Source organism: Pseudopipra pipra, chromosome 10 (genome assembly GCF_036250125.1).
Source record: "Pseudopipra pipra isolate bDixPip1 chromosome 10, bDixPip1.hap1, whole genome shotgun sequence".
NCBI lineage: Eukaryota > Metazoa > Chordata > Aves > Passeriformes > Pipridae > Pseudopipra > Pseudopipra pipra.
Window position 1 is genome coordinate 23,853,499 of NC_087558.1, and position 24,099 is coordinate 23,877,597.

The window sequence follows — 24,099 nt, forward strand, 5'->3', positions numbered from 1 at the left end:
AGAGCCAGGGGCCTGGGAGCAGCACGCTGCCACGTCGCTTTATTGAGGAAAGGTTGTTCCAGGGAGAGAGCTCATATCTGCTGCGGCTGGGGGGTTGCACAGCCTCTTGGCTGCCCTTGTAGAGCTGGGCACCGGGTGTTTCATCCCAGGGTACAGAATCTGGGGGGAATGGCTGGCATCCTGCACTGCAGAGCTCTGGTGCAGGGTCAGCTGAGGTTGGTGGTGGTGGGAGGGGAAAGGACCTATGGTCAGATCCTGCATCCAGCCCTCGTGTCAGCTTGCCGAGGGGCTGCCATGCCCAGGTGAAGGGGAAGAGCTGGGGGACCAGGCCACTGGGATGATGGGAGAAGGGGTTTTGAGACGTCTCATGTCTGTTGAGTGCAGCTCTCTCCTCCGTGTACCCTGTTATTCCAACTTCTCCTTTCCCACTCCTGCTTGGCTTGCTGGATGTTGCCGTGTCTCCTGCCAGCATCCCAGGGAGGCAGTGGAGTCCCTCTGCTGCCAGTTGCCTGCAGCCAGGCACGGAGGGAATTGCTGCACCGCCTCTCCCGGGCCCCCCGGGCAGGTGAGCTCACAGCCTGCTGCGGCGGCAGCTGCCGAGGGCATCTCGCAGGGCTCGAAGCACTCGGTTCACGTTTTCACCGGTCGAGTTGCAGCCCATGAGGCCGATGCGCAGGACCTGGGAGGAGAAGGGCGAGCGTCTCCCTGCAGCACCCACCTCTGCCTCCGTGTCTCGGCACCGTCTCCCCGCGGCCGGTGGCAGGTCGCAGGGTCCCGTGCGGAGGCGGGGAACACACAGCCAGGCATGAGCGGGTGTGCACAGCTCCCTGCTTGCTCTTGCTGTACTTAACACCCGGTTCCTCTAAAGATGTGTCACCCCGCTAATTGTGCGCGTGGTTATTCAATTAGGCGGGTGATTGTGTGTGGTTGTGCTACTATGCATTGCTGCGGGCAATGGGACGTGGGACAAAGCCAGCCACACTCTGTCGATGGCCAGAGAGCCGCAGTGAATCCAGCGAATCATGGGGTTTGGTGCCCAGCCATGGGCAGCAGGAGGGGAGGATTTTGCCCACCTTGTCTACCGTGGGGCCCAGGCCTCCAGTGATCTCCATGGCGTGGTTGTCCATCAGAAAGGCTGTGATGTCCTTCCAGTTGTAGCCCTCAGGCACTCTGACAGTGGTGACGGTGGGAAGTCTCGCCTTCTGGGGAACAGAGAAACTGGGTTCAATCCTATGGCCCCACCCCCGGTGAGCCCAGCAGACTGCCAGGAGAGAGCATTGATAATGGGGTTGATTTTTCTCCAGTATCAAAAGCTGTCCAAGCATATCTTGAGATGCGCTGGGCTGTGTCCTCACGCTGCCCCTACCCTGTGGTGGTGGGCTTGCCCTGAACCCACCTCGTCCTTCACAAAGAGCTCAAGCCCCAGGCTGAGCAGCCCCTGGCACAGCCTGGCGCAGTTGGCCCGGTGTCGCTCCCAGGAGCTCTCCAGACCCTGCAGGCAGAGAGGAGAGAGGAGGTCTCTGCTGCTGACAGGCATCTCCTGGCGCTCACCCGGCGCTGCTGGTGTCCCCCTGCCCACCAGGTGTCACTCACTATCTCTGCCAGCATGGCCAAGCCTTCCCGCAGGCTGAAGAAGCTGTTGATGGGTGCCGTGTGGTGGTACCTGCAAAATTCAAGGGGCACTCAGAGGGCTTTGGCCTGGCTGCAGCAGAGCAGCCATTTGCTTGCAGTATGGGACACAGACGCACAGCATTCTCCCTCTCCATCATTTAGTGCAGAGGGTTGTGACCAGCAGAGAGGGTGATGGACAGGCAGGGGCTGAGCCCTGAAGAGCAGGCAGCCCCTGAGCCAGGGTGAAGGCTGGATGGGGGACAGCTGCAGCCATCTGTGACCAGGAGCCTGCCCTCACCTCCGTGGCTCCCCGTCGCAGCCCCAGTAGTTTCCCAGCCAGCCTATATCCAGGTAGAAGGACCGGGGCTTCGTCTTCCTTCTCAGCACCTTCTCCCTGGTGAAGCATAATGCTGGGGAGAGGCTGGACCTTCACCCTACCAGCTCCAAGGTGGGATCAGTCCTGTGCCCCCCAAAGCAAGTGCAGAGATTGGCTCCAGCACCCAGTCGCTGCCCAGAGATGGGCTGGACTCTGCCCAGAGGTGGGCTGGACTCTGCCCCCACAGCACTGCTGCTGCATGCTCTTCACATGCTGGGCATGCTCTCCACAGCACTGCTGCTGCATGCTCTTCACATGCTGGACATGCTCTCCACAGCACTGCTGCTGCATGCTCTTCACATGCTGGACGTGCTCTCCACAGAGTGGGACTGGAGCAAATGGCTGGCAAAGGAGGGAGGTGACTGCCTCCCCCACCCCCATTGCCCTCCACCCCAGTGGGACTGTGCTGCTCTTACCTGGCTCGCTCACTGAATGAGATGGGGGCACTGCCAGGGGGGCTGTTGAGGACTTTCTGGGACCCCGAGTATAGGACATCGATCTCTGCCCAAAAAGGAAGGCAACTCCTTAGGGTTCAGACGCTCCCAGTGGGAAAATGCTGAGTACCCTCAGCCCAGCTGTGAGTGGTGGGTGGGAAGCACAAGGATGGCACATGCTACAGATCCTGCTTGTGTTTGGGCTGCTTTGGGGGACCCCCTGGCACTGCTGATGGTCTCTTAAGTGGAACAGGCTCTCTTGGCTGCAGCTGGACCAGTTTCTAGTGCTCCTAGCCCAAAATATGGGCAGAGGGGCTGATCCCGCTGCCCCCTCTCCCTGGCCCAGGCATGAACCCCCTTGTCCCATGAGTGCCCATGATGGTACTGTGGCTCTTACCCTGCTGATCCATGAAGATGGGGGCTCCCCCAAGTGATGCCACCGCGTCCACAAGCAGCAGGCAGCCGTGTCTGTGAGAGGACAGAGCTCAGCCTGCTGTCCCTGCCTCCTCCTCTTGCCACCCCTCTGCCTGCAGCCCTAGCACCCTCATCCCCCCAGGGGCCACGTGTCTCAATGGCACCAACACCTTCCAGACCCACAGAGCCAGGGAAGAGCCCAGGTCATGTAAATCCCCAGGCCCAACCCCCAGTGGTGACCTTGGGTGACCATGGGTGTCCATCCTGCACTGACCGGTGGCACAGCTCGCCCAGCCCCTCCAGTGGCTGCAGCACACCGGTGGAGGACTCGCCGTGGGTGATGAAGAGCACTGAGGGCTTGTGCTGCACCAGGCCCTGCATGACACAGAGGGAAGGTGACCACACTGGAGGTCAGCTCACGCCCACTGCATTGCATGTGGCCAGCACTCACCTCCTCAATGTCCCGTGGAGTGAAATACTCGCCCGGGGGTTTCAGCAGCTCATAGACATTGGCTCCTGGGAGGAATTTGAGCAGAGAAGAGTGAGGCTTGGGTATATTTCCCACTGGGCAGTCACCTGCTCCACAGGGGAATCTGTCACACATGAACCAAGAGCACAGCCGCTTGCCAGGGTCTGGCATCCTGCCCAGTGGAAAAGCCATAAACCACTCTAAATGGAGGGAACACCTGGAAACAACCTGGACTGCTCTCTGGCTGTGGAAGCCATGTCACTGGTCACTCCCACCAGGATTGGAACAGCAAGCCAGGGCTCACATTTTGGCATCCTGCTTGCAAACCCAGTCCCCTCAGCCCTTCCATGCCATCTGGCTGTCCCCATCATACCCAGCCTCCTGGCAATCTCAGCAGCACGTTGTCCCCAGATGCCGTTGATGGCCACCAGTATGGTGTCACCACACTCGAGCAGGTTGAAGAGGGCGGCCTCCATGGCACAGTGGCCACTGCCACTGATGGCCAGGGTCAGCTGGTTCTGCGTCTGGAAGGCGTACTGGATGCCTGCCTTGATCTCATCCATCACCTGCAGTGGCAGGGCACTGACCAGCACTGCTATTGCTCTTCTTGCCATTCCAACCCCTCTTAGGGGGGAGAGAGAGGAGGGGAGGGGAAGAAGACTGGGCTGGGGCAGCTCACCTGCAGCATTTCGGGGTGCATGTGGCCCAGGATCTGCCGTCCGCCTGCAGCCCGGATGCGCTGGGGCACGTTGCTGGGCCCTGGCCCAAGCAGCAGCCTCTCTGGCACAACCAGGGGCCGGAGCAGTGCCTGGGGTGGGGGGATGCGGAGCAGGCTGGTGGCCATGGCACGCCGTACTGTCCCCAGGAGCTGAGCTTGGAGGAGAGGAGCAGTGGAGGCTGCCTGAGCAGCAACCAGCACTGCAGCACACTGCATGCCGTGCCAGCAGTGTCCAGTGTCCTGTGGACCCTGACCTGCAGTTCAGTGCTCCCCCTGCCAGTCTGGACTCTACCCCTGGACTCTACACCTCCTCTGTCCAGTTAATGTGTCACCAGTGCCATCCCTGCTATCTTGAACCCCTCATTTTGAGGCATATCCCCTTGCTAGGGCTGGGGCGTTGCTCCCCAGGCATGCCAGCCTCTGGGACTGGCAAGCACCCAGGCAGACCCTGGACTCATGGCCCCCAGGGCACTATGGCTGATGGTTCCCAACAGTATCCCAGCAGGTGGGATCACTGCTGTGGGCACCTAGGTCCTGTGCCATGGGATGGTTGTGCTGGGACTGGTCTGGCACAGCTGCCATGGTCATAACTCCTTCTGCAGCACAAAGCTCCTGTCGACTAGGGCTCCCTGACCAGGGACCTGCCTTGCAGAGGGACCTCTGAGCAGGTGACAGGTGCCTGGAGAAGGCTGGCCAGTGGGATGGTGTGTGCCAGGGCAGATCTGTGGGGTGGGATACAGCCACAGTATCCTACTGCTGCAGCGAGCTGTGCTCTGTGGATTCAGCCTGGACTGTGAACATTCTGGTGTATCCTGATGATTCCACAGGGTCCACGTGGGAATTCAATATGCTGTTGCCTGCCATGTGTGCCCACAGTCAGTTGCATCATGCCCATCCTCTGGCAAATTCTCTGCCATCTATACTCTGAAATGCAAACAAGCTGCCCACTTCCAGCTCTGGCAGGTCCACGAGTGGGTGCTCACCCTCAGTGAGCAAAGCTTTCTCTGAGGATGACAGCGTAGGGGTGACAATGTCCCCTCCGGCAGAGCTGACACCAGCAGTTGGTGCTGAAGACATTTGGGACAGGGACATGGGTCTGGCAATGGTGCCAGGTGAAAGCACATCTGCCCAGCAGCTGGATGGCCATCACTGAGAGGAGCTGGGGGCAGGTGTGCCTGCCCCTGCATGGATGATGAAAAACACAGTCAGCCTGGGGAGTGCTGTCATCTACCAAAGTGGCAAGATATCGGGTGAAGAAGACCTCTCAGCTGCCTGTCCTCTAGGGAGATTTGGGGCATAGCTGGGGCGGGGAGGGGACGCCGTGGCCTCGGGGCTGCCGTGGGGCGAGGGCGACCGCGCTGCTGAAAACAGCTGGCGGCGAAGGAATAATCCTCTTTCTGCGCTGGCTCTGAATTCCCGGCGCAGATGGGCAGGAGCGGCCGGGCCCGCGCTGCGGGCGGGGTGCCGGCGGCCGGCGGAGCGAACGAACGGCGCCGGGGCAGGGGGCGCGGGAAGCCCTGGCAGGGGCCGCTCCCCGGGGTTCCGCGCCGAGGTCCAGGGGTGGCGGGGTCCGGGTGCGGGGTACCGGGGTACCGGGGTACCGGGGTACCGGGGTACCGGGCCGGTGCCGGTTGCCAGGCGACGGCTGCCGGGTGCCGCGAGGCCCCGCCCCGCCCCGCCCCTGCGGCGGCTCCGCAGCGCGCCCGGGGCCGGGGGATGCGCTGACGTCACCTCTCCATCCCCGCGCTCGCCCTCCCGGTCCCCCCCGTCCCCGCTCCGGGCGGTGGCGGCGGCGGCGGCGGCCAACCAGCGTGTGGGGCGGGGACCGCAGGGGTGGGGCTGCCGCCACCCGCACCAACACCGGCACCGGCGCTGCACCGCACAGCACCGCACCGCACCGCGCCGCACCGCGCGGCTCGGCCTCATGCCGGCCCCCTGCCCCCGGGACTGAGCGCTGCGCCCCGCCGGACCGGGCACGGCCATCACAGGTAGGGGCGAGCGGCACCGGGCGGGACGGGCGAGCCCCGCCGCGCCCCCCGGGCGCTGGCCGGAGGGGGAGCCCGGGCTGCCCCGGGGTGGCGGTGCCGCCCTCGCGGCCCCGGCAGGGGCGAAGCTAGGCGTGGGGGAGCGGGATGCGCACCCCCGGGGATCCGGCGGGGCGGGGGGGCTGCGGCCGCCGGCCATTTTGCGGGGCCCCGCGATGCGCGAAGTTTAGGCGGGGGGAACTGCCCGCAGGTCCCCAGCGCGGTGGCCGGCGGGTGCCGCCCCGTCTTCCAGAAGGATCCAGCCGGGGGTTCCTGCCCGGGGACGGAGCAATGTCTCTGCATCTGGGTGCGGAAGGGGAGGATGCCATCCCCGAAGCCCATGGCGCAGGGCACAGGAACCCCTTGTCACCTCAGAGCCACAGCCCCTCTCTCCCCTCCGGGGCAGGTGGCTTTGGTCATGCAGCTGAGCCATCTTGCGTCATCATCGAGCCAACGACAGCGCTGGAGGGGGCAGCTGATGCCCCAGTTGGGGCTCTTGCCAAAGATGCTGCGATGCTGAGGCTCTTCTTGCCCCCCAAGGACGAGCAGTTGCCACTGACCTTGCATTGGGAGCAGCTGGACAAGGGCCGCTGTGTCACCGTGGGCCAGCACAGTGGCTGCTGGCTGTTGGAGGGGCTGGTCCCAGGGCGTAGGGCTGGTGCAGAGCTCCATGCTTGGTCATCCAGGCTCCCAGGGATTAGCCCTGCACCTGCCCCATAGTCTTCCTCCTCTACTTCCTCCTTCTTGCCCTCCTCATCCCTCATGGGGCAGTGACCCCTTCCCCAGATCCTGAAGACCCCTGTGAGCTGGGCTCTCATGCCACCCCTTCCAGGTGCCCTCTATGGGACTGGTGGGGGAGAGGAGGCAGCAGACCCCTCCCTCCCCCGGGTAGGGCCTGGGGTGTGGTGGCTCTGCCATCTCTTCATGCTGCCACTGACCTCCATTTTGTCTGGGAGGTGGCAGCTGGAGCTGGCACAGATCCTGCCACCACCCTCCACCTCCCTGCATGTGACCAGAGCTGTAGCCCCCCAAACCTGGGGTTGTGGGAACCTGGTGTCTGCCTCCTCCCTGGCTGCCTACCCTTCTCCGTGCCCAGCCATGCTTGTCACCCATTGGAACTCTCTGTCTTTCCATGCGGATTTTCCCTGCTGTGGGTTTGAGCCTGTGAAAGAGAGGATGGAGAGAGCAGGGACGGGGGTGGGGTTACTTGCCTTTGCAGCAGGGCTGGGGAGCAGAACCCCTCATCTGCATCCTTACATTTGCTACCTGCAAATTGAATCTGCATGGAAATTCTCAGGGAGCTGCAAACCCTGCTGTGGAGCTGTGTCCCCCATTGGGGTGGGCAGGAGGCAAGGAGGCACAGAGAAGCGTGCCCGTGATGGCACTAGGGAAGCAGGGGCCTGGATTTCAGCTGGGAATGGGGGGCACTTGCCCCTGTCCTGGACTGTCTGCTGAGTTTCTTCCCTGCTGCAGGTGGTGCTCCGGAGAAAACTGCACTGTCATGGCCCCTTGCCCTGTGGGGGGTGGGAGGCGACAGGGGCGCACCCCCAGCTCGGCCGGCAGGCACTGATGGTGCCGTGTCAGCTGGCACCATGTCCCCTGCTGCCCTAGAGGCAGAGCAGAGTCCCGTGGCTGCAGTCAGAATTGAGGGGCCCCAATGAGGGATGCAGGGGAAGGGCTCTCTACAACAAAGCCTGGCGGCTGCTGAGAACACACTGGTGCAGCCAGATGGGGCGTCCACCCTCGTCACTGAGGTGACGTGGGGTTGGATGCGCACAGACAAAGGGAAACTCACCTTGGATTTCCCTGGGCGCAGGCAGCTCCTCGTGCTGGAGCTGGGGGACCAGCAGCATGGCATGTTCCTTAGCATCCTTTGGGGAAGAGCTTGCTGTGGGTGGCACTTGGGGACAATGCTCCTTGTCTCGCTGGTCACCTCTCAGCAGGAGAGGCTGCCAATTGGTAGCCCTTGGATTTAAGAGAGCTTTCATTAGCTGATCTCTGCCCAATTAATCTTAGCTGATCCAGTTAATCATGGCTCTCTAGGTCTTTTGCTCCTCACTGGAAGTGACCAGTATGCCATAGGGATGGGTACAGCCAGCAGGCTGCACGGGAATGGGGGAAAGGGATGCCCTGCAGAGTTAGGGGACAGGCCCAGATGTGCCTTGGCTCCCTGGCCCCGGGGACTTGGCTGTTCTCCTCTGCCACCTCCTTCATGTGTAGGGCAGGCCTGGGAAGCGGCGGGGAGGGAGCAGGGAGTGGGGCTGCGATGCTGGCCCGCTCCCAGTGAAAGGCTGGTCGTGGCTTATTGAATTTCTCTCGATGGCAGTGGATTAAGCAGGCAGTGGCTGGCTGTCCCCAGGCAGAGTGAGCTGCCTGGGCTCGGGGGGGCGGGGTGGCTGCCTGCCCCTGCCCACTGCAGCCCGGCCCCTCTCTCTGCAGGACACTGAGTGCCCGACCAGTGATGCCGTGGCTCATGGTGCTCCCATGGTGTGTGGGTGCAGGCTGAATTCCTCCCCACAGCTGAGCCAAGAAAACAAGCTGGGGGAAGGAGGGAAGGAGGCTCGGGAAGCAGCTGCGCAGGTGTCTGCTGGTGGTCCCCAAGGGGACACAGTGTTGCCTGGGGTCCTTGAGCTGCCATTGCAGAGATGGGACTGGAGAGCTGCAGCAGAGCAGAGGGAAGCAGTGCGTTGCTGACCGAGGAAGGTGAAGGAAATGATGGAGTAGAAAACAGAGTCGAGCTTGGGGCTCTGCAGCAGGCAGTACTGGCAGGGAGAGGAGCCCACCCCACGGGGCAAGGCTAGCCAGATGGGAATACGCTGGGATGTGGACATGGGGACGGCTGCTGGCGAGGTGGGGGCTTTTTATGGCTATTGAGGGTGGGCTAAGGGGGGTATGGGATGTGGGTCTGAGCAGGTTCCTGCCCCTTGCCCTGAGAAGGGCAAGCAGCACTAATGGAGGCACAGCAAGATGAGGCATGTGGAAAAGTGAGACGAAAGAGAAACCGGAGCTTCTCCATCGAAGTGATAGGGCTGGAGGGGCTGGGAACAGTGCAGGGGTGAGAGGGAATAAGAGTAGGGATGAAGTGGCCCCTGGCAGGCAGCAGGCAGTCCTGTGACTGGTGGGGTCACTGATGGGTGTGCTGTTCTGGTGGCTGTGCAGGAGGCAGGAGCCCAGGGACCTGACCCACCTCTTCAGAGCCTTAGTAGCTGGAGAGGCTGCAGAGCTGGGGGAAGGGAGCTGTCTTGGCTCAGGAGGAGAGGGAAACATTTGACATGAGCAGTTGCCGGGTGCTCACGTTGTTTAGCCCAGTGATGGATCCGTTGTCCCTGAGTGGTGCCACAGGGTGGAGCAGCTCGAGCCAATGGCCTCATGAGGATGCAGCCCTTCCATCTAGGAATATATCCTATCGTTCCATGGGAAAAACAACTTTTTCATTCCCCTTTGGCGAAGCACTCCCGTTAAATTTTTCCTTTCCCCCATCTGAGGCAGAGGCCACTGGCACGCAGCAGCCCACTCGCTGGCTTAGGGACTCAAGGGTGGTGTTAAACACCTGCTTAAAATAATCCAAGCTCAAGAAAACCTGAGACCAAATGCTTGAACTCTGGAACTGGTGGAATTTACGGGTGTGATCTCTAGATGAGCACTGTGGTAGTTCCAGAGCCATGCCTGTGGGGCAGTGAGAGGAGAGTTTGGGAACTCCAGCAGGAGAAGCTTTGTCTTCCTCCTGCTGTTGGGCATACCAGCTCACTTTGAAAATAGGCAAAGGGTTTCTGAAAGGCAGTGATGAGCTTGTAACACTGTCTTGCTGCAAATTTTTTCACTGTGCCGTGCTTTTGGTTTCCTCTCACTCCCTTGGAAATGAAACCAGAGCTGTCAAACCTCAGGTAGTTTTAAAGCCATCCCCTTCTCTTGGGACACTTTCCATTCTCTATGGATCTGGTTTTTTCTTCCCTTTTTCCCCCCTCTTTTCCACAAATTCAGCTGTACTTTTAATTTCCATTCTGGGAAAACTCATCTTGTGTTGAGGATCCATCCTTACTGCTCCACTTTCCTCTGATCTTGTCCCATGTAACCAGAGCTATGCCGTTGCTCACTCACAGCTTGTTCCTCCCTGATCTCCTTCCTCCCAGAGCCAGCATCCTGCTGGCAAAACCCAGGCTTGAAAAGCCTTAGGGAATTTGCAGGCACCCTTGCAGGTGAGATGCCAGAGGAGCCAGTTCCAGCCTGTACTGAGGGGTCCTGACCTCCTCTTCCACCACCAGGCTCAGCATAGTGGATCAGGGAGCAGGGGCAGACAGGAGAAGTGAGGAACATTAGAAGGCAGGAATAGATTTTGTCAGGTCCAAAAGGATCCCTAAGGATACAGTGGTCATCATTTTCTGACCAATGCTAGTGAGGCTTAACTGCAGCTTGAGGAAGGTGGGATGGGCTATGGAGCACTTGGCCACCAGTGCTGGGATGGGCAACTACTCTGGGAGATGTTGGCAAGCACTTTGTTTCATCTTGTGGGATTTGTGATCAATAATTTATTAGCAAAACAAGTGGAAAAATTGCGATGAACTGGAAACTTCAGCTGACCCATTCCCACCACGGCTGCTCGTGCTGACGCCACACGTCTGCTTTGTGAGAGCTGAATGGGAGCCACATGCCAGCAGCTGTGTTTAACAGCTGCCTCCTTTCTCAATGGAATGCTATCACTTTCCTCCCTGGTCCCCCCTGTCCTGGTGCCCAGCCCCTGCTTTGCTGGGGTCGGAGGGGAGGCAGGAGGTTCAGGTGGTTGGCAGGGCCTGTGGGCTTGCTTGCAGTTGAGGGGCTATCTGCTCAGTGCCATTGGCACCCTGGGATGGAAAACCACTCCTTGGGGGTTGTGCTGATGCTGACAGTGCCTATGTGGCCCTGCCCTGGGGATGGACCTTGGTATTGAGCTGAGGGTCCTGACCTGAGATATGATGGGGAGGAGGGAGAGGTAAAATGCGGGCAAACCAGTGTTCCTGGGAGGTTTCTTTGCACAGGCTTTCCGTTCATCCTGCACTGCTGCAAGATGTGGATTGGGATGTGGATGCAAGCTTTCCTAACTCCCTTTTCCTCTCTCCTTGCAGAACAGCCACTGGTAGCAGGACCCCCCCCGGCCAGCGCGATGGCGGGAGCGTCGGTGAAGGTGGCGGTGCGCGTCCGGCCCTTCAACTCCCGGGAGATGAGCCGGGAATCCAAATGCATTATCCAGATGTCAGGAAGCACCACTAGTGAGTGCCTTGGGGCAGAGGGGCTTTGAGTACTGCCTGGGGAGGAGCATGTGTGGTCTGGCCCCAGCAGCGAGCACTGGGCTGCTGGGATCCTTGGTGCAGGTGCCTGCAGCACCCGGAGTTGTTTGGAGGAGGGAATGTGGGGAGGATGTCACCTTTCCCATAGAGAAATGCAGTCCTGCTGTTGAAATGGCAGTGATGGGATCTTTATGGCACTGAGCCCTTGGATTTCAGTGATAGTGAATGGATCAGCATTCCCTGGTAGGTGATGAGGGAGAAATCAAAGAAATCACAGTGTGATTTTTCTTGGAAGGGACCTTAGCAACCATCTCATTCCAACCTCCTGCCATGGGAAGGGACACCTTCCACTAGACTTGGTTGTTCAGAGCCACATCCAACCTGGCCTTGAAGCCATGCATGGGTCTGTGAGCAGGTTCTGACAGCACTGCCGGGCCAGGTACCACACACTGTGGCGTGCCAGGACCCATCCCTGCCTCTGTGGGGCTCTTGGAGCTGCAACCGCAGCAGGATGGAGGGGCAGGAGTGGGGTTTGCCCAGGGAATGTTGTGTTCGGGGTGGGGGATGTAGCAGGGGGGCTTGGGGCTGTCTGTCCTGTCAAGAAGCCTGTCTGGCCTCTGCTGCTCTTTAAGTAACAGCTTCTGGCTGTTGGGAATGGCAGCTGAATCCCTCCTCTTTGGCTCTGGAAGCCTCCAGATGGGACAGCGTCTAAAATAACTCCCTGCCTGCCCGCCTGGGGCTGCCTGCGTCACCAAGGGTGGGTGAAACACCGGCGCCAGCCACCCCCGCGGTGCTGACAGGCTGCCATGGCAACCCCAGGGTGGGGAGAGAGGGCACCCAAGGGTGCGGGGAGACTCTGGGTCCCCACTGGGCCCTCTGCTCACCCCAGGCCTTGGGAACAGGAATGGGTGGGTCTGTGGGGCACTGTCTGCTGGACTCTGGCGTCCTGTGGGGGTTCTCCCTTCCTGGTTGGGCAGGGGTTCTCTGTCTGCCCGGGGTGCAGAACTCCTGCCCTCATGGTGAGGAAGCCTCCCAGCCCCACAGGAGCTTCCCACCTGCCCAGAGCCAGGGCACAGACAGGGTGGATGTGCCTTGTTCTGGTTCTGATGGTGGGGGGGGCGACCTGCCATGCCCCAGTCCCGGTCAAGAGCATCAGGCAGCCCCCACCACCGTGGATGTGTTTGCTCAGAGCCATCCACCCCTGCTCATCCTGCACCCCCTGGCTGTGCCCCTGGCCCCCCACCCCCTGCCCCTGCCTGAGCCAGGGAGGGCAGCAGGGCTGGGAGCAGGAGCCTTTTGCTGACAGCAAGGATTTTCTCCATGAATGGACAAACCTCTGGCTATTCCCCTTGGCCAGGGGACTGGAGAGCAGGCGTGGGAGGCTCAGAGGCCTGCTTCTCCTGTGGCTGGGGGGGGCAGAAGGATGCCAGTAGTGCCAGCAGAACAGGACTGTCTCACCCCCAAGCTCCTTGCAGAGAAGCCAAAAATAAAGATGTCTGTGGGGAGTAAGAGCAAGTTTTCCCCTTCACAGGATTGTTTGCTTTGACCCCTGCATGTGCCGGGGGCAGGGGACAGGTACTTCTCCTGTCTAATGCACTGAACCCTGTAGGGGACAGCGGGGGCCAGGGACCAGGGTGGGAAGGGGTCAGCCTTTCTCTGCTGTCCTTTTCCCTGCAAACTTCCAGCTGCCACAACCACCCACCTGCCCTCCAACACTGCTGCTTTATTCCTGTGGTGTCCCTCGCTCTGGGGGGTCCATCTTGGGCACCAACATTCCCAGCCCCTGTCCTGGCAACTCCCACCAAGATGGTAAGGACAGGACTCCTGGCTTTGATCCCACAAGGCCAGTAATATTCTCTGGCTGGAGCCATGCCTCTGCTGGCTTTAAAATCTGATTATCTTCTCTGCTGTGGGTTCTGGGTTCTCTCTTTCTCGGTGCCTGCTCACTTGCTGCACTCTGTCACTCTGCTGGCTCCTCAGGCAAGAGACATCTCCAGAAGTCTTCTTCCCTCCTGCCCCCTTGTCTGTATTTCTGTATCATCCCTGCACCCCTCCTTGCCTTTTTAATCCCATTTGTCCAGAGCATAAATCTTTTGCAAAAGCCCTGGATGCCTCAGAGGAAAAATTCCACCAGCAGCATCCATCTGCCTGCAGGCAAATAAATGGGAACGAGAGGGGCATGGGGAGAGCATTTCAGCTCTCCCTGCTCTCAGACTTCTCCTTTCTCCCTGTGTCCATCCCAGTCTCTGGTTTCCTGTGCCAGCTGGGCAGTTGCAGCTGGGATGCTTGTGCCATCCTCAGCTGCTCCTCTGCCCCGTGCCCAGCACGGGATCCAGAACAGCCACCTTGTTCCCATCCTGCCTACTCCAGGACTCATTTTTGCTCCTGTTCACTGTGGTGAGGGTCACCCCTGCAGGGCAGAGGCAGACTCGAGCAGAGCACAGGTGGCATGGCAGAGCTGCCAGGTTGAACACCAGGACCCGTCAGAGATGCACCATCCCACTTCTTGCATGGCCTCCACACCTGCTTCTCTTCACAACACCCCCAGCACAACAGCCAGGCATTGGCAGGGATCAGGGATGGGCAGCCCCTGTGGCTGCCCACACTGCCCACAAAGATCTTCCAGGGACCTCCACGTCCCCATTTGCAGCTGCAGGATTGCCAGTTGTCTCTTCCCAGCCCTTTCTCCTGGTAATTAGTTTGCCCAGGATGCAGCAGACATCCAGAGCATCTGAATCAGGCTGCCTGCAGTGGGTAGGCAGGCAGGGAGCCTGTGGCTGCCCCTCTTTGGTGTGAGAGCTGGGCTTTTGTCCACAGTGAGTAGCGTCTGAGCAGCACTGTGCTGTGGTTTCATGGTTGGGGCTGGATCCTGACCCCACTTCCCACCCTCTCCCTGCCTCTCCCGCTGCTGTTGTGTGCAGGGCTGGGCTTATCTCAGGCCAGAAGTGGCAGACCCTTACCAAGGGAGCATCCATTGTGGCAGTGGAGGAGGAGTTTGGAGCAGAAAGCATTCATATCCATAACACCATGCACCTGGGTATCTGATACCACAGTAGCAGGCTGCACCGTGCCTGGGGCTGCTCAGGAAGGTCCCACCTGGAATCTAGAGTGGATGTGAGCCCTGGATGAATGCTGGCTTCAGGACAGGGCAGGGTAGTTTGGGATGGAGGGAGGTCTGTTGGCCTCAGGGCTTATGGGCTCCTTGTCCTCAGTGGTGGCAGGGAGCAGCTGTGGGCTGTGGGCATGGGAACTGTGCTGTGCAGGCCTGCAAGGTCACCTCAATGTCACCTAACATGGCTGGTGGCTGGATCTCATGATTACCCACTGGTTTGGGTTTCTTCTGACGCATCTGTTGTTTCAGAAAAAAACCACTGAAAATGCTCTACAGGAGAAAAAAAAAGCATCGAGCAAGGAAGAGCAGTGATGCAGGCTCCAATTTCCATGGCAACGTCCTTTTCATCAGGGGATGAGAAAAGCAGGCTCTTGTTTCTGCTGGTGGTGTGACACGAGGCATTAATCACCCTGCTGGGGCTGGGGACCTGGAGAAGCAGGAGCTGGGGGGGCCCTAGGGGAGCCCCAATGGGGTTGCAGCTGCTCCCACCCAACAGTGCCAGCGTGGGGGCTTTGGGCACAGCCCCCCAGCTGTGGGGTAAGGAAGGCTGTGACCCTTCTATGCCAGTGCTGGGCTCCCATGGGCAGGGGCCACAACAGCAAGGAACCTGAGGGAAGGAGCCATGTCCCCCTCACCGTGTCCAGCAGGATGTTTGGGCAAAGCTCTGCCTTGTTCCCTTGGGCTCTGCTGGCCATGGCATCCACCTCCTCTGCTTTCATTGTTGGGGTCTGGGGGCTCTAGACGCATCTGCAGAGCTGGAAGGGTCCCAGTCCACTGTCCAGGACTGTTTTGGACTGTTTTGGACTGTTTTGGAACCCCATCACCCCTGACCCCTCCCGCAGGGGGTGTGGGAGGCAGGGGTACCACACTTGGCTGGAGGCCTCATGTTCCCATCTGTTTGTCCCTAGCTATCCTGAACCCAAAGCAGCCTAAAGAGACACCAAAAAGCTTCAGCTTTGACTATTCCTACTGGTCCCACACTACGGTAAGCACTGGGAGCTCTGAGCCTACCTGGAGCACTGGGCTGGGGAGAGGCAGGAGGGCCTCCCTGCCAAATTTCATCGTATATCCCTATTCTCTGCAGCCTGCAGACATCAACTATGCATCCCAGAAGCAAGTGTACCGGGACATTGGTGAGGAGATGCTGCAACATGCCTTTGAAGGCTACAATGTGTGCATCTTTGCCTACGGGCAGACGGGAGCTGGAAAATCCTACACCATGATGGGGAAGCAGGAGAAGGACCAGCAAGGCATCATCCCACAGGTGTGCCTGGGGAAAGCTCCCTGTCCCCCTGGTCCCAGAGGCATGCCCAAAGGAAAAGCAGAGCTGGGAGGGAAGAGGGCAGCAGGGTGGGAGTGGGGCCAGGTTTTGCCAAGGTCTAATACAGCGCTGCCATGACAGCAAGCTGGCATGGCTCCACTGGAGAGTGGGGGGCCAAGGAGAGTCATCCAGACTCTCCCAAGGCTGGATGGACTATGGTCTGGCCACACAAGACTGGTGTTGTTCGGGAGCAGCAGGAGTCTGAGTGCTGAGCTGCTTACCCAGAGCTGCCACGTGCTGGCCCAGCAGGACACGAGGGGCCTCTGGGGATGCTGATCAGCACGGGGGGCTCTGACAGCTCCCTGGGGGCCATCCCACCACCCTTTGGCTCTGTTTTTTGGGGTGAGAAGGTAAAAATCCCTGTGTCCTGGGCACCCCAGGCAGGAGCATCCTGCTGGCAGGGGACAGAGCCTGGCTCTTCTCTCCGCAGCTGTGCGAGGACCTCTTCTCCCGCATCAACGACACGACGAATGACAACATGTCCTACTCTGTGGAGGTAGGCACCCCACTGCCTCTCTACTCCTCTTCCAGCCTCCCACCATCTCTGGAAGCTGTGCTGGTGTGCAGGCCCCTCTTTGGGAGTGCCCCTGGGTGTGGGGTGGGCAGGCAGGCCCTCATTCTGCTAGCCCTGCCCGTGCCTTCTGCTCTAGGTGAGCTACATGGAGATTTACTGCGAGCGCGTGAGGGACCTCCTGAACCCCAAGAACAAGGGGAACCTGCGGGTGAGGGAGCATCCCCTTATGGGCCCGTATGTTGAAGACCTTTCCAAGCTGGCTGTGACCTCCTACAATGACATCCAGGACCTCATGGACTCTGGAAACAAGGCCCGGTGAGTTGGGGAAGGAGGAGATGGACAGGATTTGGAGGGCTTGCAGACACTTCTAGAAGGTCCTGCTTCACTTCCTTGCTTTGCCAGTCCATCTGCTCTGGAGATGGCAGTCCCCTTCTCTCTGAGCATTGGGTACCCTCCTCTTCCTTTCACCTTACCTCCTTCCTGCTCTAAAAACTCACTGGAGCCAGCAGGAGAAGGCCTAGACTTGTGCATCTCTCCTCCCAGAGTCCTGTCTTGTCCTCCAGAGTTGCCTTCCCACCATGTACCCTGTCCTGGCATGAGCCCTGGCCCCATCAACAGCCATTTTAGTGTCCCCCACAGGGTGTCACACCTCCCTGTGCTCCTGTCCCTGCAGCACAGTGGCTGCTACCAACATGAATGAGACCAGCAGCCGCTCCCACGCCGTGTTCAACATCATCTTCACGCAGAAGAGACATGATGCTGAGACAGACATCACCACTGAGAAGGTGAGAGCAGAGCCCACACGGATCCAGGAAGGGCTTTGTGTGCTGTCATCAGCACTTGGAATGAGGTGGTGCAGCCTGATGCAGGATTGGAACAGGAGGGAGATAAGTCCCAGGTGCATGCTGGGCTCATGGTCCCTTGTGGTACCAGCTCCTGGACAGGATATTTGGCAGCTGATGCCCTCCAGCCCTACCTGCAAGGGTATTAGCCCTGCTCCTGGACAAATCCTGCAGGCATGACCCCGCAGAGCCCACTGCTGCCCTCAGAGGAGTGTTACCCTGCAAAAGGTCTTGGCTTTGTGCCAAGAGGACTGATAGCTTCACTTCTGCCTCCAGGTCAGCAAAATCAGCTTGGTGGACCTGGCTGGGAGCGAGCGAGCCGACTCCACAGGCGCCAAGGGCACAAGGCTGAAGGTGAGAGCTGATGTGAGGTCCACTTTTGCCGGTGGGGACACCACGTCCTGCCCCCTCATCCCCAGCCAAGACATCTCCTTTCCTTGCCCACTGGTTCCTTGCCCACTGTGCTGCCAAAATCCTTGATAGGGTTGTGTGTGAAAGCTGCCTAATGCCAGTTTCATCACGGTCCATGAGTCCCAGCTGGGAGGTGCTGGTTATCCAGTAAGACCAGCTGCTCTTTGCCCACCCCATACTGGGAATTCCCCATTCTTCTGGGGTTTAATGAGGCTCTGAAATGGGGCCTGAGCATCTGGGCTTTTCCTCTCCTCTCCAGGAAGGAGCAAACATCAACAAGTCCTTGACCACTCTGGGGAAAGTCATCTCTGCCCTGGCTGAAATGGTAGGTAGCCAGAGCACAGGGAAGCAGCGGCACTGGAGGGGAATGGGCTTGGCCCAGCAGGGATGGACTCAGCTCCAAGGGATGGAGCATCCCACCTCTGAGGGATGGGCAGATACCTCCCAAGCTGTCCCTGGGGCTGGAACAAGCTGGGCTGGTGAGGCTGCCATCTCCACTGGGACCTGTGCCTGCTGCTCTCTACTTGGGGGGGCAGGGGAGCTATGGTGGGCACCGAGTAGGGAAGCAGTTCCCTTAAACAGTCTCTCCACTTCCTTTGCAGGATTCGGGGCCAAACAAGGTAGGTACCCTGGCACAGTTGGGTGGAAGTGGTTTGCAGGGTGGTTTGGGGATGAGATTGTGCCTGGACACAATCCATGCTTCTCCCAGGGGCTGGCAGAGCCTTCAGCATCCTCCTCACCCTATGGCTTTCAGTACCCAGCCTTAAACATCCCCCCAGCCCAGGGCATTTCACAGACAGGACCTGTGGACCTGAGCAAAGATGCCCAAGGTTGCAGTGGCCAGGCAGAGCCATCATCCTCCAAGTCCCCATGGCTGGGGACCAGCTGTCACCTCTTTGAAGAGAGCAGGCAGCCTGACAGCCCTTCCCTTTGCTCTCCACCCCCCAGAACAAAAAGAAGAAAAAGACGGATTTCATCCCATACCGGGACTCGGTGCTGACCTGGCTGCTGCGGGAGAACCTGGGTGAGGACAGGTGGGGGGTACAGTCTGGTGGTGGGCATGGGTGCTGAGCAGAGGGTGACAGCTGGCACAGGGACCAGCGTCTCCCTGATGTGGGTGTGTCTCTCTGGGCAGGGGGCAACTCCAGGACTGCCATGGTCGCTGCTCTCAGTCCTGCTGACATCAACTATGATGAGACCCTCAGCACCCTCAGGTAGGAAGAAGTGCCCTTGTTCCCACTGCACTGAGCAAGAGCAGGGCAGTCTCTGAGGCCCAGGCACTGCCATGTGCTCTCCTCACCTTTGTGGCATCCCTGGCTGGAGGTGTGGTGTGGGGGGAACCTGCAACCCCAGACAAGATGCAAATGATTGTCCCAGCACTGGGATCCTCCAAAGGATCACTTGCTGGAAGGGCTCTGTGGCACTCCCACTTGACAAGGAGCTGGAGTTTTGCTCCTCTCCTCGCCACTGCTCAAGACCCTGCCTTCCCTAGGTATGCCGACCGTGCCAAGCAGATCCGGTGCAACGCTGTCATCAACGAGGACCCCAACAACAAGCTCATCCGGGAGCTGAAGGACGAGGTGGCACGTCTGCGTGACCTTCTCTATGCCCAGGGTCTTGGGGACATCATTGACAGTAGGTACCACAGGTGCTCTCTGCCAGTGGCTCCCTGCAGCGATGGGCTGAGGTCCCCCCAGCCTGCAGGGCCAATGTCCCCACATCTGCCCTGCATCCTGCTCCATCCTGCCATGGTGGCATCGTGCTGCCTTTGGTGAGCCCCTGGTGTGTGTTTGCAGCCCCCAATCCCCTCCTATTGCAGGAGGAGCTGCTTTCCACCCAGAAAACTTTCCCTTCTTCCCCTCCACCTACTTTCTTCAGCATTCAGCACCCAGCAGTGGTGCCAGGAAGGTGTTCCTGGGGCTGCACGCACCCATGGGTTCTCCTCCCTGTGCTGTCAGATATCCAGCTGAGATGAACCCCCTCTTGTTCTGTTCTTTCTGTCTCACCCCCGCTCCCTGCCCTCTCTTTCTCTCTTAGCCCATCCTGCTGCAGGAGGATCCAAATGTGTGTATTCCCATCACTGGTACTCTCTGTTGCTTCACGGCTTTTGGGAGGCATAGGCTGTGCCCAGGGGCACTCGTGCAGCATGGGGAGGGGCTCCCACAGCCAACCCCTGCTGATGGAGCAGCCCGTGCCCACAGGCTGGCCATCCCCAGGGAGCTGGCAGAAAGGATAGTGGCAGAGTCGTGGTTAGCACCTGGGCTTCGGATAGTGCTCGAGGGACCAGTGTCCTCCCACTCAGCCATGCCAAGGGCTCAGTCCCCACAGGGATCCCTTCCTCCATGCTGTCATGATGTTTCCTCTGATTGCTGCTGCTGCTGCTTCCGCTGGTGCTGTGTCTCACTGGGACTGGAGCCTAGCACGGCACTGGGGTGGGACGGCATGGTGCTCTCCTGATGAAGGGCTGGGTGGGGATGGCTGGGAGGATTTTGCCCACGGATAAGCACTGTGGCCCCATCCCACCCCGAGTCAGGCAGTGCAGCCAGGCTATGGCAAGCCTGCTGAGGAGACAAGGGCCTGGCTATCCCCTCCTGGCTCAGCATCCCTGGATGTGGGCTGATGGAGATGGGTGATTAAAGCTGCACCTGCTAAGCTGTGCCCTGCCCATCTCCGGCACAGCGTGCTGAGACCCTGCGACTTCCTGGGAGCTGGAGGAGCATCTCCAGTAGCTGGATCCTAAGCTGCTGCAGGTTACTCTTGGGGTGCTGGCCAGCAAGCACCGCTGCCTGTAGCCCTGGCTTCACTCTCTGGCTGCCTGGCCAAGGTGCTGCTCCAGCAGGCCAAGGGCTTCCTGTGAGCAGATCCTGTCAGGGAATCCTGCCACTTCTCCTGCCCTGTCCCCCTGCCCCTTAGTAGGGTGGAGGGACACCACCTCTCATTGCCTTCCCTTCTCATTCTCTGCACCCAGATCCAGCTAATCTAGGGCATCTGGGCAGAGAAAACCACCCAGGCTGTATCAGATGGGGAGGATGACAGGGGCAGTGGCACACGCTCAGGGAGGACATTTGATGTCAAACCTGATTGCTGCAGGATCTGGTGTTGCAAAAAAGCATCCCTGGGAGCCTGGGAAGGCTGCTTCCAGCAGCTGCTTCACAAAACTGCCCTGTGTCCTGAGGGGAGAGAGCATGTGCCCTTGCCCTGGTGCTGTCTGTGGTGCTGTGCTGCTGCCTGTGCCTTTTCCTTGTAATTCCTGGCTTTCTTCTCGGCACACCGGCCACTCTTTTTTTTTTTCCCAACAGCTTTTCTTGTCTCTATCTTTCTCTTTCTCTCTCTTCCTTTCCGTGTGTCTCTTCCTGGCCCATCCCTCCCCGCCCATAGATTTGTCCGACTTTGAGAACAATAATGATGCTAGAGGGGCAGAGCTGAGTCACCGCCATGACAATCTCTCCACAGTGACCAATGCCATTGCTGGGATCAGCCCCTCTTCCTCCCTGTCTGCCTTATCCAGCCGTGCTGCCTCTGTTGCCAGCCTCCACGAGCGCATCATGTTTGCTCCGGGCAGTGAAGAGGCAATTGAAAGACTCAAGGTGAGAGGACAGTGCCCTGCAGGACAAAGGGCTCAGCTCAACGCGCTGTGGCTTGCAGAGGGGGCTCAGTATTTTCTGGAAATTCATGATGGATGATGCTCCTGGGAAGCAATGCTCGTATGTCCTCTTGCAGAGCAGGCAGACCCAGGGTTTGCCCAAACTGCCGGGTGGCAGGGGGTTTGGTACTGTAGGCCTACCTGGTGCTGCCATCCTTCCTGCCAGGGTGATGACTACCTTTGCCCTGTGGGATGGGTGCTCCCAGCTTGGGATGGGCACTCCTGGCTCGGGATGAGCGCTCCTGGCTCAGCATGGTGCAGGAGCAGGCTGGAAGCAAGAGGGTGGAGAGGCTGGTCTTTGTGCCTCACTCTTTGAAGATGGGGCTGATGGAAAGATGTGGGTGAAATGCTGCTGCACCTTGTATAAGCCAGCCTGAAACTGGGACCAGTGTCCCACTGCAGCATGCTGGGCAGAACTGGGCAGAGCGGGCAGGTCTGCTGCCCATGGGATACACTAACCCCCTGCTCAACCCACATTTGCCAGGAAACAGAGAAGATCATTGCGGAGCTGAACGAGACGTGGGAGGAGAAGCTGCGGAGGACAGAAGCGATCCGGATGGAGAGGTGGGTGGGTTGGGATGGTATGGGACAGGGTGGGATGGGATGGGATGCCATTCCCTTTGCTCCAGCAGTTCAGTTCCTGGGGCAACCAGGCAGTTTGAATGCCCAGCCACACCCTCGTCTGTCACTGGGGCACCCCAGTGCCCACCTCATTAGCCTGCACAGAGGTGGGCTGCTCTGAGAAACCCACCAGAACTGTGAAGAGAGCTGAAGCAAGCCCTATGTCTGCGATCCATGGGACAAATCCATGGGATCAGGTTGCATCCTAGTGCCAGCTCCAGGGGTGCATGGGGCTTTGACAGGTTCTTCTTTCCCTTGCTCCTTCAGGGAAGCGTTGCTGGCCGAAATGGGGGTGGCCATGAGGGAGGATGGAGGCACCTTGGGTGTTTTCTCTCCTAAAAAGGTAGGATCATCCTATTCTCTTCTTCCTGGGGACTGGTTTGTACCCCCGCAGCTCCCTTCTGGCCTGTGCCATCACAGCTAGTCAGCCCCATATATTTCACTAGCTGTTTCTTGGCTCTGAAACTTATGGGGGAAATCCCAGCATTGAGCCTGCTGGGTACAAACATGGGTAGAAATATGTGGCTAAATGTCCAGCCCCCATTGCTGGGGTGCTGTCCCCTTTCATGGAGGCATTTGCTTATGATTGCTGTGTTGGACTTCAGTGTCAGCTTGTGAAAATCTGTACTTTGGGATATTTAAAATTGCTGCCCCTGAACCTGAAACCAGCAAGTCCTTGCTAAGAAATGTGAATGGGAAAATATTCCATCTCTTCATTTCTTGTAGCATTTGCCTTGGCCAAACCCCTTGTGTGTCTCAAGCTGAGGTGGTGATAAGGATGTCGGGACCTTTCCCTTACATGCCCCAGCTTGACTTTTAGGATAAATTTGTACACTGTTGTCTTTGTTTCTTGTCCCAGCCACTGCCTGTTAGGAGTCCTGATCTTTGGGTAGGAAGCGTAGGGGTTTATTCCCCCAAGCAGGTTAGTCTTGGAGGTGGGGCATTGCTGTGGTGGTGTTGGTGCCTCCTTGCTCTCAGCTATCTGATGGGTGGAAACTCTTCTGAATTCTCCAGTGGCTGGCAAGAAAAGTTGGTGTTGACAGTGTGCAAACCCCATTTTATTATGGGCATTGCAGGACAGAACTATGCTGTTCCACTTTGTGCCATGGCCGGGCTGGTCGTGGCTCCAGGAGCTCAGCAGGTCAGCAGCTTTGCAAATCTGGACAAAAGCTGCAAGTGAAGGAGCCTCAGCCCCCAGGACCACGTGTCTGTCCAGAGGGGCCAGACATTAAATGTTACAGCCAACTTCTGCCAGCCACCACGGAGAATAGCCCACCTTTCCCTTGACCTCCAGCTCTGCTGCCCAGTTTGGAGTGGGTCTCTGCTGTCAGCCAGAGCTCATGGCACCATGTTGAGGGGACCCCTCTGCATGCTGGATCTGATGCAGTGTTCCTTACGGTCACTATTCTTCTGTCTGGGAAACTCAGAACTTCACTCACTCATACTCCTGGGACTTTCCCTGTTCCCTGAAGGTGCAATCCCAGCAGCTAAGCTGGCTGCGGGCAGGGAGGTCTGTGACTGGGGGAGAAATTTCCTTCTTGTCAAGAACAAAGTGTTTTGTGACCCAGGGGAGGAAAGGGATGGGAGGGAACTGTTTGGAAGAAGACCAGGGAGTGAAATTCAGACTGCAGATATGGCTTCAGGTTCTCCACTGCTTTTGGCTGAACCTCTGAGACCTGCTCTTTCAGGTGCTTCCTCTGTCCTTGTACTATCAGTGGAGGAAAATGGGCACTTCTTTATTGACCTGACAGAGGGCAGGGGTAGATTGGATATTCCCTGTGAGAGTGGTGAGGCCCTGGCACAGATTGCCCAGGGAAGCTGTGGCTGCCCCATCCCTGGAAGTGTCCAAGGCCAGATTGGACAGGGCTTGGAGCAACCTGGAATAGTGGAAGGTATCCCTGCCTATAGTAGGGGGATGGAATGAGATGAGCTTTAAGGTCCCTTCCAACCCAAACCATTCTATGGTTCTATAATACGCAGCACAGGTAAGAAGGGTCCTGCCCCAGGAGACTCTGAGCTGTAGCAGGGACTCCCCATGGGAATTGTTTGGCTCCGTGTTGGGCCTGTTTGGAACATGAATTTTCAAAGGTGGCCGGGGGAAGCATACCCAGGGCTCAGCCCTGGGAGGAGAAAAGCAAGGAGGCATTTGGAAGCAGGGCATCTTCCTCCCAGCTGCTTGGTTCTCTGCAGTCCCCTGGAAAAGTACCTGTCTGGGCAGGTTATCCTGGAGTTACAAGAGGGCAAGAGAGCCAGTGCAGTGGCAGTCTGCAGTGCTACCGAACTCCCACCTCTTCAGGAGCATCCCTCAGTGCCTGGGTAGACAGGGTG

At 58.8% G+C, this 24,099-nt stretch overlaps 2 protein-coding genes across 33 annotated transcripts in view; one reads left to right on the forward strand and one right to left on the reverse strand.

Moving 5' to 3' along the window:
* Window positions 1-11: 11 nt before the first annotated feature.
* On the reverse strand, window positions 12-4,298 carry AGXT (alanine--glyoxylate aminotransferase). 2 transcript variants are annotated; one of them, XM_064666912.1, is made up of 11 exons: window positions 3,984-4,298; window positions 3,678-3,870; window positions 3,287-3,351; window positions 3,110-3,210; window positions 2,819-2,889; window positions 2,404-2,488; window positions 1,910-2,005; window positions 1,594-1,663; window positions 1,397-1,492; window positions 1,074-1,199; window positions 12-679 (listed from the first exon to the last, which is right to left on the reverse strand). In XM_064666912.1, the coding sequence occupies exons 1-11, from the start codon at window positions 4,236-4,238 to the stop codon at window positions 572-574; spliced, it is 1,266 nt and encodes a 421-aa protein (XP_064522982.1). In that variant the 5' UTR covers window positions 4,239-4,298; the 3' UTR covers window positions 12-571. The 2 variants fall into 2 exon arrangements, with proteins under 2 accessions (XP_064522982.1, XP_064522981.1); XM_064666911.1 differs by having other exon boundaries at window positions 1,074-1,202; window positions 3,984-4,295.
* A 1,555-nt stretch (window positions 4,299-5,853) lies between these two features.
* Window positions 5,854-24,099, forward strand: part of KIF1A (kinesin family member 1A) — a 40,732-nt gene continuing 22,486 nt past the window's right edge. For 9 of the 31 annotated variants that reach the window (XM_064666871.1, XM_064666873.1, XM_064666874.1 and 6 more), the window contains exons 1-17: window positions 5,854-6,010; window positions 11,146-11,289; window positions 15,328-15,404; window positions 15,504-15,683; window positions 16,171-16,236; window positions 16,391-16,569; window positions 16,928-17,039; window positions 17,373-17,450; window positions 17,767-17,832; window positions 18,110-18,127; window positions 18,456-18,531; window positions 18,643-18,721; window positions 19,000-19,142; window positions 19,545-19,571; window positions 20,886-21,094; window positions 21,635-21,714; window positions 22,039-22,114. In XM_064666871.1, coding sequence (XP_064522941.1) covers window positions 11,184-11,289; window positions 15,328-15,404; window positions 15,504-15,683; window positions 16,171-16,236; window positions 16,391-16,569; window positions 16,928-17,039; window positions 17,373-17,450; window positions 17,767-17,832; window positions 18,110-18,127; window positions 18,456-18,531; window positions 18,643-18,721; window positions 19,000-19,142; window positions 19,545-19,571; window positions 20,886-21,094; window positions 21,635-21,714; window positions 22,039-22,114 — 1,572 coding nt within the window. In that variant the 5' untranslated portion in view covers window positions 5,854-6,010; window positions 11,146-11,183. The remainder of the gene's footprint in view (window positions 6,011-11,145; window positions 11,290-15,327; window positions 15,405-15,503; window positions 15,684-16,170; window positions 16,237-16,390; window positions 16,570-16,927; window positions 17,040-17,372; window positions 17,451-17,766; window positions 17,833-18,109; window positions 18,128-18,455; window positions 18,532-18,642; window positions 18,722-18,999; window positions 19,143-19,544; window positions 19,572-20,885; window positions 21,095-21,634; window positions 21,715-22,038; window positions 22,115-24,099) is intronic. The other 22 variants (XM_064666884.1, XM_064666887.1, XM_064666886.1 and 19 more) reach the window with 8 other exon arrangements.